Below are 13,912 nucleotides of genomic sequence, written 5' to 3'. Positions count from 1 at the left end.
TTATTTATATAGAGTTCATGTACATTATTATTTATTTGATAGTTTTACATTAGAGACAGACAATAAAGAGGGATAAAAAGCTTAAGCTCGGAGCAGTGCTGCTGTTCAGTGATTTTACCCTTCAGAGTCTTCACTGTAAAACATGGCGTTGACCGAAGCTATTGGGCAGAGAGGCAGTTCTTATACTGACCACATAGTGTCACTCTGGCAGTGGAAGTCACTTTTTTTTTTTTTTTTTTTTTTTCTTCACTACAATTTCAATAAAGAAGTGACTGGAAAAACATGATTCAAATACTTTCTTTTACAAATTAAGTTCTTTTTAAAAATGAATAACACTCATCCCAAAGATGAAAGGGGAAAATACATTTGATCATATTTTAATTCAGTTTAGATATTTGGTTTCTTCAGTGTGTGACAATCAATTTTAAATGCACAGTATTGCATTCCCTGTGTGTAGGCTCAGTAAGGATCATTGAAGGGGAAATGAGGATGTTCTGCATCTCTCCAAACACTTTTGCCATCTCTCTGGGGAAAAAAAAGAAAAGACAATGAATTGGTTATGCTCACCTTATAACTATTCATGAGGGTTTGTAAAGAGTGGGGTCTAGACCTCTATCTTTAAAGTGTCCTGAGATGACATGATTTGACACTACATTTTAATAAAAATGTGTTTACAACAAACTACAGGAGTCAGGACTATGGCCCTGATTCTTATAGTCCAGCTCTCAGCAGAGATTCATGGAAATCTAAAACGGACTAATGTGTCATCTGTGAGTCTACAGCAGTTGAGCTTTAAGTTAATTTTGGACTGAGACGGCTGTCGTATACGTATATAAACATACTGTAAGTCATAGGTCTATATGGGCTCTGCATGGTTGTCCTGTTAAAATCTTGTGAGGTGTCATACGATCAGTGACTCACCTTGACTGCTGGGACAATGAAGCGCTCGTTGCGATTGAAGGATTCAATCAGCTTCATGTCGTCTTGTGACAGAGAAAAGTCAAACACCTGCAAGTTCTGCTGGATCCTTGCGGGCGTCACACTTTTAGGAATACACACGACACCCCTCTGAACATGCCACCTACCAGAAGAGCGCCAAAGAGGTTGGGGTTTGATCTGATTGTACACCTGAGCTTACAACTTTTACGTTGAAGTATTGTGTCTTACCTGAGAATGAGCTGAGCAGGTGTTTTCTGGTATCTCTGGGCGATGGCTCCCAGTTGAGGATCCTGTAGCAGACTTGGTTCATCAGGAGTGGCCCAGGGTCTGTCCCCACTGCCCAGAGGACTGTAGGCTGTCACACAAACAGCCACTGACCTGAGGCAGAGGTGTATGCACTGATAACTGACACAGTTGGAACAAAATGTGATGGAATTGACCTCAAAGAAAATACATTTTGATAATGTCAGGGCTTAAAGATAGCAGGCAGTTTTACATTTATATAATACTTAATTCAATACATTGTACGCATTTCCACCAGGGCAGCATTTCAGGCTCACAAATGGTTTCTTGCTTTAACCCCTTTAATGTGTTACACTTGAGTTATACTTTACCGACAGTGAGACAGTAGATCTGTTTGAGACAAATAAGGATGGCATTCCACCTGTGGCACAATGAGACACAATTTCAATGAGACACAAAAGCCTATTTCTGACTGAGACATTCTCTATTGTCAATAAAACCTTATGAAATGTATTCATTTTGGCCTATGAGAAAGCCACATTGTACCTGGTTAACCACAGGTGTGTGTCTGGCCATGCTGATGATGTCATCAGTTTGCCTGGCATTGAAGTTGGACAGTCCTATAGCTTTGACCAGACCTTTGTCCACTAGGCTCTCCATGGCTGTCCAAGTATCTCTGTAGTGTGTGTCAGAGTAACAAATACTTCCATCTTCTCGTCGAGGCATCAGCTCCTTCCCCCGCCTAAGACATCCACATACACAACGGCTGCTTCAGATAATGTTATTACAATATGTCACATTGATCCACACAATGACAACCACTGGGAGGAAAAATCAGTTAATCATTTTGTGCAGCTGCTCACTGAAAAGCCATGGGCCAGTGCATAAGGTACAGGTCCAAATAGGAGAGACCCAGGTGGGTCAGACTGGTCCTACACGCTTCCTCAACATCCTCCGGGTCATGTTTGGTGTTCCACAGTTTGGATGTTACAAACACCTCGTCACGACGCAGAGCCTGGAGGGAAAAGGATAATGGGTGCATAAAACATTCGCTGTATCAAAACCTGATAGTTGCTGTATCATGCCTGATAGTTAGTAGTAGTTGTGTATGTTTAAATCACAGAGAGTATATTTTCAGGTGTATCATGAAAATGTTTCAGCAACACTTGCTCGGATATTGATTTTTTTTTAATTATTATTATGTTATCCAAGGTTTATGAGTAAACAGTGCCACCCAACAATTTACTGCATTTGTAGACTCTCAATCTTAACCCAGAATGTATTTAAATCACGACTCCTCTGTTAATCCTAAACCCAACACTAACTTTAATTAATAATTTATATTAATATAAATTAATCTCAGAAATAGAATGTCTACACTGATGTTGACTCTGTTTGGTACAGGCTTTAAAATAAAAAATAAAAAAAATGAAAACTGTGTGATAGGTTTGAAAGCCCCAGAGCAAGCAAGTGCAGTAAGTGGATCTTGAGTCAAGATCAACATGTGATTCATGCTGAACCCGAGTTTCTCACCTTCCCTGGGCCGAGCCTGATAGACAGAGCCTCTCCCACCTCCTGTTCATTGCTGTATGCAGCAGCACAGTCAATGTGTCTGTAGCCACAGTCTAAAGCTGCCAGCACTGCCTGCTTCACCTGAGAACACATGGACACATACACAGTTTTAGTTTTAGTTTTTTTTTTTTTTTTTAAATCATTTAACAATTTCCAAAAATGTGATCAGCCCAAACAAAGCCTGTTTAGTTCTACCTGTCCTGGGCTGCTCTTCCATGTGCCGAGTCCGACCACGGGCATCCTCTGGCCTGTTGAGAGAGTCACGAAGGCACTCATGTTTCAACCCTGAGGATCTGATGGAGGAAAGACAAATGTGTGAGGTGTTCACATGTAGACTCCTATGGGACTGGACCCAGTCATCATGTCCCAATACTTTGTTAATGATTATCACTCACATCTGAATTCATTAACTCCTGCACTACAGCAGGGGTTGTGTGTGTATGCCTACATACACTCTAGCCTTTCACAAGGCAGTAGGCATCATACATGTAGACGAAAATCCAGCCCACAAAGCAGCAAAAAATACTATTTGGTGGCTTGCTTTTTCCCTTTCTGTGTTTCAGTGGAAATATAAACCATCTGCAAACCCAGCCTTATTGCCAGAAATAGCTGATACAGGTATATGGCATTAGTCACAGTGTGGTGTTACTGCAGCACGTCTCAGAGCCTTTCAATGGTTCACTAATTGTCTGCTATATCCTTACCATGTGATACACACACACACACACTGCATTTGTTTCATATGATCAGTCTCTTAACACAGATCACCTGCCCTGACTGCCTCCTGACCCAGCAGCAGAACAGTGTAAAATTCACTAGTGATCTAACACAGTCCAGAGATTAAACATAAATTAAATGACAGTCTCTTTATTTTTCATTCCATACTTTAGTTCCTACCCGTGATCGCTCTGGTAGACGGAGCAGTGATCAGCTGAGAGTAGTTGTCCATCTGGATTTTAACAGGCTACTGAGATCAAAGTTCGCCTTTATTTGTTTATCTGTAACTCAAACTGATGGAAAATGTTCAAACTCCACTCATCAAAATAACACAAAGTTAAACAATGTTTGATCAGACAGGATTCTTGCCTCCTTTTGTTGGTTTCTAAGACCTGATAGCAGATCATTTAGTTTGTTAACATGCACATCATTTCAGTTTTGAGTCTTAATGATCTTATTCAGGATATAATGTTTGGTTACACTTTACTTGAAGGTATCTATATAAGAGTGACATGACACTGTCATGAAGGTGTCGTAAACATTATAAACAAGTCATAAACGTTTATGACATAACGCTTCTGTCATTAAGTGTCATTCGGTTTTTGTCATGACAAGTTAGGGTTAGGGTTCATGTGTTATGACAGTGTCATGTGTTCGTGACATTGTCATGTCACTGTTATGTAGATAACTTCAAGTAAAGTGTTACCTAATGTTTATTCATATCCCTGTGTGCGTGATCATAATGGTATCCAGGTTTCTGATCATCTTTATTCCTCAACATGTCAGTCACTTATTTTTGTAGTAGCAGTGGTGGAAGAAGTACTCAGTTGCTTTATTGAAATAATCTTGCCAATACAATTTAAAATCCTACAGCAAAATGAAGTTTATGTGTCAAAAGTAAAAGGACTTGTTCTCCAGAAAAATGGCCCCTATGTGATTGAAATATTGTTATATGTGACATTACGTATTAGCTTTAATACAGGTGTAAGCAGCATTTTACTGTTGTAGCTGGTCGAGGTGGAGCTTGTTTTAAATAGAGACTTGTTTAAATAGTGTTATTACAGTTCAGTTGTTTGGTCCACTGGTTCTTAAGCCCTAGGGGCCCCCTCTCAAGGGCCACAGGATACATCTGAGGAGTTGTGAGATTATTTATGAGGAAGGAAAGATGAAAAACAAAGGACTTCTCTCTAATTAAATATTATTATATATTATTTAAATGAAACCATTTTAGAAGTTTAAAAGGGGAAATCTCTCTTTGGTGGAACTGCTAAATTAGGCTTAGCTATTTTCTAATAGTATTCTAATAGCACATTTCTTAAGCACGTCTTTCTTAAGGTGAACATTTTTAGGTGCACAAGCACATAGCACCAACGTCATACTCAGGTCATTCTTGAAACAGAAACTCAAATGACACACACCGTTAAGTTCACACATTTGGTTTATTTGTTGCAATTATGAAAAGATCATAAATATTTTAAAATGCACAAAAGCAGTTACAGTCTTTCGGCAGCAGCCCTTGTGCATTCTGGTTGTAGCCACAGTCCAGCGTCCCCGGAGGCTCTGAGAGGCAGAGTCATTCAAGTCTCTCCCATCATTAACTTAAAGTTTCGTCAGTATCTTTTATGACATAAAAGTGCATTTATCAACATGTTGCGTTCAAACATTTTCCCATACATGAGATATATATATGACCTACTAGTGTTGGCCTCCTAAACCATTCTCACACATACATCTTATCGTTGCTGTAAACTACAGTAGGAAGAGCTGAAGAGAGCTCCCTGCAGCTGAGACAGAGAACGGCTGCTGCAATATTATAAAACCGGTTTCCCAAACAGGGTTTTCTACTCGAAAAAACAGACGTGAAATTGGATGTGTACGTGTTACAGAGGACAGAAGCAATTATCAAATCACAAATTGAAACCATGAAACAAAAAAGTAGACACCAAGGGGGTCTATTTTTGACACTGCTCACAGTAGCACCGAGACATGGCCTTCAAATGGCACAAGAGAAAGCAGTATATACACAACAAAGCTGGATTTCCCAGAGAAAATCTCTATTTACTGTGGACTTCAGATTCATTTAATGCTTTTATTTCTCCGGGGAAATCCAACATGTACTTGTACGGCACTTTACAGGGATGCACTGGCAAAATTCAGGAGTGTTGTATCAAATCTTTCCCCTAAAAATGTCCTTGCTCACATACAGTACAATATGGTGATTGACATTACATTGCTTACTTACCTGTTTTCCAAGATCACCAGCTTCCAATGGCAATGTCTAACACAGCATAGTGCATCATCTGTTGTGCCCCTAACATGGCTGGTTGTGTTTATTACAGTGTGACCTGTGTGTGAGTGTTTACATATGTGGCTAAGGCACCAAAATATCCCTCAGATAGCGACCCAGGCTATTCAGTTCAGAAGGGAAAGCACCCATATCATGTGCAGATTGTATTATCCAAGCTTACACTGCTGTTATTGTACGTGATTGTCATTCCAAGATTTCCAATGCAGCTGAGATATGCTAATACTGTTTGAAGTAACACAGGACTTAAAGTGTGTGGTGGCATTGCACTCAGTACATCAATACAACTAATTTTAGGGGAGACAGATCTTACTAAATGGCCTACAGACTTCAAGCACAATGCTTTATTGGACTGTAAGCATAAGAAAAGCAGGTGGCAGGTGGGGGGGCTGGGGGGTTATGTTAAAACCGGGAGTTTGCACTGAACATACTGAAGCTGCTGGTACACTCAAGGTAAAAATAAATAATCCTATTTGAAACTTTCTTTGGAAAGGAAAATCCTGGGAAAAAAAATCTTAAAAAAAATATCTCACGATTCATCCTATCACAAAAAGACAAGGATCAGAGAGTTGGACAGCATATAAAACCACTGATGAATCCGTATAAAACAGAGTTAAGAAAGGACCGGTAAAAGCCACAATTGTGCTGAGTCCATCCTCAGCACTGCACCGCTACTCAGGTGTGTGTGTGTGTGTGTGTATGTGTGTGCATGTGTGTGCTTGGGCCAAAAACAAAACAAACTGCCATTTGTCTAGGCATTCTTCCTTCATCCTCCCACTGTAAAGTCCTTACAATCAACAGTGTCTGTTTAATGCTGCGTGCATTAACTCAGGACATGGAGACTGGAAGTGGGAAGGGAAACTACAATGAGGGTATTAAGGGTTGGTTTTCTCGATTTGGGCCATTTAGTCTGGAGTGTGTGGTGGTGGAAGGGTTGACGGTGAGTCTTTCTATGACTGGGGGAGGTGTTGTCTGATAATCTCTCTGGACTGAGGGGGAATCCTGTCGGGAAAACGGACAGAAAACTCCACGATAAGGTCACCGCGCTGTGACGGGTTCTTGGGAAAAGGCAGGCCTTCCCCTCTGAGTCGCTTCACCGTCCCTGGCTTGATGATGTCATGAAAGGGGAGCGAGATGATGCGGTTTTCCAGTGTGGGAATGCTAACTGTGCAGCCACACAACGCCTGAAGGGGAGAAGAGAGGAGATTGAGAGGGTTAATATATTTAGTAGGAATGAAATGCCAAAGCCATGAATATCTCAATGACTTCATGTTTCCATGATCTAAAAACTTTAGTTTATCTTCTCCCAGTACGTCTTCCGAACAAGTCAAAGAGAAGAGGTGTTATCTGTGTGTGTTCATCGCGTATGTATGTGTGAGAGCAAAAGTAGGCCTTACTGACAAATCGTTTTAGTATCAACTGCAGCACTGTGGGGTCTACAGAACAGCATTTGGAACAGGAGCATTTGGAAAACATGACTTGGCAGTGGAAAAGTTTTCCAGTCTTTGTGGCTGTGTGTAGGTGGAAGGGGTGTGTGTGTGTGTCAGTGTTGGAGGGGCTACACATTGCATAGGGGACTAATTTTAGCAACGGTCTCATAGCTGGGGCTAATGAAGTGCAGGAATCGGCTGAGCTCGTAAATAGTTGGAGGGCTTGTCAGATGGGCTGGCAGGACGAGGGGAGAGAACACACTCACGCACACACGCACATGCACGCACACACACACACACACACACACACACACACACACACTAAGCCTCACCTCCTTATCACAATGCCAAATGAATCCAGTCAGAGCGTAGAGAGGGCTAAACTAAACATAAAGACCTGTGGTTATCACAACTTCACAGACTTTCCAGTGAGCATCACTCACCAGATTTGCGCTGAATAAAAATAACTATTTAAATCCACAACTCTGTGAATGAACATCTTGATTAATAGAAATATTTTATTATATAATGCATTTTCTAAACTAAATTAGGTCAGCGAATAAATACCATAAAGGTGTGGAAAAAATAAGACGAAGAGCCATTGTGGATGACCTATAATTCACTAGGATTGAAAGGGTTTAGAAATTTGAGGAAAAATAGAATAATCATTTATAATTACAGAGGGGACATAAAAAGGGTAAAAACAAAATGTGAACACATAGATGAAAAGTCAGGGGATTATTACAATTCCTCCTGAGGGGAACATGAATGTGTGTAACAAATTTCCTGGCAATACATCCAAATCTGAATCTTCATTGAGCTATATTCTATTCAGGGCAACCATTTTGATGGAAAGCATTAGTAGTTCAAGTTGCCCTCTCAACTCTTAATCTCAACTCTTAACACCAATCATATCGAGGTAACCAGCCCCTCATGATGTAATAGTGATTTTGCATGCATTGGCACATGCTTAACCTCTAACACCCTGTCCATGTCATTACGTGGCCAATCTTGTATTAAGACTGCTGAAGAATTTTTTCTTGTCTCGTCTAGTGTTTTTTTTTAGTGGGATGGACATGTGGACAGTTGAAGCAAGGTCAAGGACAGATGGAGTTTTCCAGGCATGACATCAACCTCCTTTTACCCGCTACATACATTAGGAGGTGATTTAGCCCATGACTGTGATAGACACTAGTGCTGATCCTCTTGTTATGAACAGTACCATTCACTAAAACGAGTCTTACACACAGAGACAGGTTGCCATGATGCTAGGCACATACTACCAGCTGATCCGAGGGCCCACTGAATGCATAAGCCTCAGCTCAGACAACATAGCTCTAGAGTTTGACACAAACACATACACTTTGATTTAGCTATGTTTGTGAGAATGATCTGTAGATTTATTCCCGAGGGCCATATATATTCTCGAGGGCCATATCCTAATGTTATCCCAACATTACAACACATCAAAGTGTCCTCATAATCAAAGAGTCCTCATAAGACTGCGGTGTATAAACAGTATACATGCGTTTCTAATTGATATCAGAAGTGGAGCTGTAAAAAAACTGTCCACTTTAGAGCCCAACAGCTACAGTTAGCACCTACGTGTGTTTGGACGTGGTTTTTGCTGCTGAGCTGAGTGCAGTGGTGACAGGAGCTCGAAAAGCACTGCCACAGACGATACCAGCACACTGCAGAGGCATCGGTAACGCCAGAAAGAGCCAGATGATAGATCCAGTTATAGGTCGGTTTCAGGAAAATCACTGTGTCAAATTTCTGCTAAGCTCTCTAACTGCTTCTGACTGCTGTCACAGTGAAGACATCGCAGGGCTGGAAGTTTCCTCTAGCAGAGTCTCCCAGGAGTTTATAGCTTGGTCAAACGAGCTTGGCGGCACTAAATGAAACTGCTCATAGAGGCATGCTTCAGGCAGTAAACTAAATTGAGCAACCAAATAGCAGGGGAATCATACAGCAGTCAAAATAAGACAAACTATTACTATATCTGCTTTCTCTTCTGTTTTTGTACAATAGAATGCACACTGATTGGAAACAATCATCTTGTTTGCTAGGTTAGATTATCTTCTGGTGCATTGCATAACATTTGCAACATTATATGCAGCAGGTTGTCTGGTGTGCAGCATGTAGCTGGTGCTGTGTTCACTGCAGCATTTAGCATCACATCATCAGGGAAGCAGAGTGGAGCAGTGGAATATGAGCTCTTATTTGCTTTGGATACTGAATCATCTGACCCACTTTCATAATATTCCCCAGATACCCCCCCCATCCACATTTCCCCTTCTATCCCCCATCCCGTCTTTAGCTGCATCAGACTTAAGTCTCTTATCTGGCTGCCATAAGAGTGGGGGACTTAGCTCCGGGAGTTCTGCAGTGCAAACTCAATCATTGTGCAGGTTTGATCAAGTACCATCTCCTGCTTAATGTGACTCCAATGTGCTCTCATTAACTTGGCTGTCTTCATAGATGGACTGTGTGCAGGTGCCCTTGTTTACCAGCGAATTACTTCTGGAGAGTTGGAGCTGCTTTTAGAGAAAAACTGTTCAAAATTGGCTTGAGTGGAGATCAAACAACTCCCCTGACATCTCCTACTCTTTGAGAACACCTGTCAATAAGCCAACCATGTGGTGCGCAGGCCAGTGAGTGGCAGTGCTATTAGAAACATTGAGGCTTGTGTAATTCACAGACAGAGCAGAGCTGTGCTGGACCCATTGCCCTCGTAGGAGCGGCTAATTAAATGTCCTGCCAGTCACAGTAATAGCAGCCTGGATTGTCACCACTGTCACACTACAATCAATCTTTAACCAAGTGTGTGCAAACACGCTCGAAGATACAAGAGAGTGTGCATGTTTATTCCTGTGTGTCATTTAATGTGTGCCTGCTTGCATGTGTGTTTATGAATATGTATGCATACAGCAGTGCAGAAGAAGTGAGGACGATGGCTCTTCGCCGGTCACACAAGGACACCACATTCCCGCTGCTTCTCTCACACTGCAGTGACAGATACTCTGCTGTACACTGATCCTGCCCTGCAGCAAATTAAAAAATTACAGTCACACCTCTTCATCTCATCCACCGTTTACCCAGGTTCCCAGGACAAAATCATACGAAGAAAAGGAGTGGAAAAAAAGTTTTTGGATATTCATCCAAGCCTTTGCATCTCCATGAATGCATTAAGTTTCTGCCTGGTGTGCTCCACTGGGAATCTAACTCCCAACCTCAGCAGCATTATTTACTCATCTACATGCAGCACCGTGACAAGGAGAGAGGACAAAAGATAGACAGATAGCAAGACCGAAGAGAGAGAGGTTAGATGAAAAGGGACAGACGCACCTCTTTTAGACTGATCTTGCAGTTAAAAATGATATTGGAACCATCTCTCTTGAAGTGGACGTGCCCTTTATCTTTAAGTACAAAGGCTATATCGGCAGGAATGTTCTCAGGGGTCTCGTCCCCCTCCTTCGGGAAGGTGATTTTGGTCCCCTCCTTCCAGCCCTTCTTGATGATAATGTTAAGGATCTTGTCCTCTGTCCTCATGCTGCGCCCATCTGGGTTCAGCCTGCGGCGGGTGATCTTCATGCGCTTGGTGCAGCCGTGGAAGATCTCTTCCAGCGAGACCTTCAACTCATGGACCACCGGAGGGTCCTGGTGCTTTCGCCCGGTCCCCAGGCGCTCTGACGGCACCCCCCTCCTTCTGCGGCCCTCCCCTGGGAAGCCGTTGTTCATCCCCCCTGGAAAGCCGAACTGTCTCCCGATATGAGCAAAGGGGTCATCCTCATCCATGTCCATGTCCTGCTCTGCATCATGGTCGTTGTGAAAGGAGAAACCGTTGGAGCGGCTGTGGCTGCGGTTGGAGCCAAAAAACATGTCGAAGGGGTTGGAGCCGCCAAAGAAGGAGGCAAAGGTGGCGTGTGGGTCTCCGTGGAAGGTGTAGTGGTATGTTGAGCTGCCAGGAGCACCTGAAGAGCTGCTGCCTCCTGTCCTCAAACCTGAGAGTGAAAAGAGAGAGAAAAATGTGAGACCTCACATGCAAATGCACACTCAAACATCCTCTGTGCTGAAAAACACACATCAATACAAACTCAGATACCAGACACAGGACAATGTTCAGAATAAAAACTGTGCGTGGGTAACAGCACAGATGAGAGCACAGCCCACGTGGATGGGAAAAATCTTACAGCATCACTGATCTTCCAACAGCGCTGGTGGTGGAGGAACTATAAAATACCAGGTCACTCTGTCCAACACACTCACACAAATACACACTCTAACGCACACTTTTTCAACGGAGACACATGCACAAAACACCCACAAATGCAAACTACAGCAGCCACAGCTATTCCTATCTCAACCACATAATGATCTTAAGCCATCTGTCTGTCAGCTAACACACACACACACACACACACACACACACACACACACACACACTACACTGGCAGGTGAGGTAGACTATAAGGTATTAGAGCTACTAAGTGATGTTGAAACTAAAGATAATAGACAAACACACACATTTCTGCACATACATACACACAATAAACTATACTAGAGACACAGTATTATTACTTCAGTGACTGAAGACCACCAAAGCCCTCCACTGCGATATTAGATGCTGTTCCTGAGCTATTTTTAATAACAACTTAATACATCATAACGCCTGTTTAACAAGGCCTCACTGACAGAGCGCTGGATCCTGCTCTGCCTGCACTCTCTGACCGCTTTCACTCAATGATCCTAGACAGACACAGACAGACAGGATCAAACCCAGACATGAACCTCCCCTCCTCACCTTCCTCTCCTAGCTGATCATAGACGACCCTCTTCTTGGGGTCGCTGAGTACCTCATAGGCCTCTGCGATCTCCTTGAACTTCTCCTCGGCGTTGGCATCCTTGTTCTTGTCAGGGTGGAAGCGCAGTGCCATGCGCCGGTAGGCCTTCTTGATCTCCTCCTCATTGGAGCCCTTGGGGATTCCCAGGGTCTTGTAGTAGTCCTTCCCCATAGCTGCACACACGCATACACTCTCGGGATTGGGACCCCCCTCTTCAGCTCAGGCCGTGGTCAGTCACTGGTGAGAGATACAAGGCTACTGTTAGTCTCATAACACTCCTCCCAGGCTGATGCTGGACAGACCAACAGACTATATGTGTCCTGGCAGAGGTGCAGAGTGCACTCAATAGCTCTCCTTTAGGACTTTACTGTGAAATCTATTTAGTGATAGTTGGAAATGGGAACACTGAGTGCTGGTTTTACTAGCTGTTGCTATGGGGATGTGGTTGCTGTGCTGATGTAGAGTCAGGTGGAGTGCAAAGGAATCCCCGTCATCTGCTTGTGGTTTCTCCCTCTCAGCTCAGACCGGCTGGTATAATAGGCTACCTGGAATAACTTATTTCAAATGCACTTATTTTGAAATTTGATCGTGTGCAATAGGCCTACATACAATTGACTTGGCTATTTGCTGATCCTACAGATGATCTGCGGTGTTAAACCTGCTGGAGACACACAACCTGTCAGACAGCACAAACCTCTTCACTGAGACACTGCTGTAGGCTACCTCTGAACAGGACACAGTGATCCTGTATGACCAGTCCAAAAGAGAACAAAAGTCGACGAAAAACCCACGTTACATCCAACGTTATGACATTATGATATGGCTATAATAATCTCTTTCAGACAAAGAGTTACCGTTTCGCTATTAGGTAGTGGGCTACAGCCCAAAATCTTAAAACCCGACATTTTACACCAATCATTTATACCATAATTTACACCAACTATTGTATTGTAGACTATTAGGCTACCGAATGATAAATCCGAGATATTTCCCATATTAACCCATACAATTAATAGCAGGTTATAAAGACAAAGATCGAGGGATGCGCGAATGTATAGGAAGATAATGAAAAGAAAAGAAAAGAAAATGAAATAAAGAAAAACCTACCAGAATGCTCAGCAATAAATCAAGACTAAATCACATCAACAGGGTCCGGTCCGGATTCAATCTTTCTTTTCTTCAGCCCTTATGTGCCTGCCGCCCCGGCACTGCTGGGTCCTTATAAATTGACGTCAGAAACGTCGGGAGGATCACAGGCTCTGAAATAACCGGTGACCAAACACTGAGGTGCATCTGACGTTTCACTGGAAAACCTCGGACAACTTCCAGCCTGCCATAAAACCTACATCCATCCATCACATAACCACAACTATAAGAAGGACAAAAAGTTCATATATTGTGGTTCATTCATAAACATGCATACATAAATCATAATTCACTTATTAATCGAGGCTGTGATGCGAGGTAACAGACTAATCATGGTCGGTAAATTTGTCTACTCCCCCATCCATGATCTCCCCCGGTCCGACCTGCGGTATAAAAATGTAGCCAGCTTTCGCCTAAAAAAAAAAGAAAAAAAAGAGATTTGTTTCCTTACCGAGCCCGCTGCCTTGTGTCCGATATTACTGGTCCTGTCTGTGTCTAAAAAATCCGTTTGCAGTCTGGAGAGCAAACCCTGACCTCTCAACCAGCAGGGCTCTTTGTTCAACGTCTGCTCACGAATAGGTTACATTTAGAGTGACGTTTGATTTAAGAATTTGAATTAGAAACAGAGCAGTGGCAGTGCTACTTGTTTCCTCTCGTAAGATTTATCAGTCTGAGCAGCAGGCATGTCGGAGGCTGTGGTTCACTGTGCAGGGAAA

At 42.6% G+C, this 13,912-nt stretch overlaps 2 protein-coding genes across 3 annotated transcripts; both read right to left on the bottom strand.

Moving 5' to 3' along the window:
- Nucleotides 1-459: 459 nt before the first annotated feature.
- akr1a1a (aldo-keto reductase family 1, member A1a (aldehyde reductase)) lies at nucleotides 460-3,030 on the bottom strand. 2 transcript variants are annotated; one of them, XM_078249705.1, is made up of 8 exons: nucleotides 2,950-3,030; nucleotides 2,716-2,835; nucleotides 2,046-2,197; nucleotides 1,729-1,924; nucleotides 1,554-1,603; nucleotides 1,168-1,317; nucleotides 918-1,081; nucleotides 460-521 (listed from the first exon to the last, which is right to left on the bottom strand). In XM_078249705.1, the coding sequence occupies exons 1-8, from the start codon at nucleotides 3,028-3,030 to the stop codon at nucleotides 460-462; spliced, it is 975 nt and encodes a 324-aa protein (XP_078105831.1). The 2 variants fall into 2 exon arrangements, with proteins under 2 accessions (XP_078105831.1, XP_078105832.1); XM_078249706.1 differs by having other exon boundaries at nucleotides 460-525; nucleotides 922-1,081.
- Nucleotides 3,031-4,905: 1,875 nt separating this feature from the next.
- On the bottom strand, nucleotides 4,906-12,277 carry dnajb5 (DnaJ heat shock protein family (Hsp40) member B5). The gene is made up of 3 exons (XM_078249704.1): nucleotides 12,011-12,277; nucleotides 10,555-11,210; nucleotides 4,906-6,960 (listed from the first exon to the last, which is right to left on the bottom strand). Exons 1-3 carry the CDS (start codon nucleotides 12,219-12,221, stop codon nucleotides 6,727-6,729), a joined length of 1,101 nt encoding a protein of 366 aa, XP_078105830.1. The 5' UTR covers nucleotides 12,222-12,277; the 3' UTR covers nucleotides 4,906-6,726.
- Between the last annotated feature and the right edge of the window lie 1,635 nt (nucleotides 12,278-13,912).

This window comes from Sander vitreus, chromosome 5 (assembly GCF_031162955.1).
Source record: "Sander vitreus isolate 19-12246 chromosome 5, sanVit1, whole genome shotgun sequence".
In the NCBI taxonomy this organism is placed as follows: domain Eukaryota; kingdom Metazoa; phylum Chordata; class Actinopteri; order Perciformes; family Percidae; genus Sander; species Sander vitreus.
Note: the sequence above shows the minus strand (reverse complement) of the source record. Positions and strands in the feature narration are given on the sequence as shown.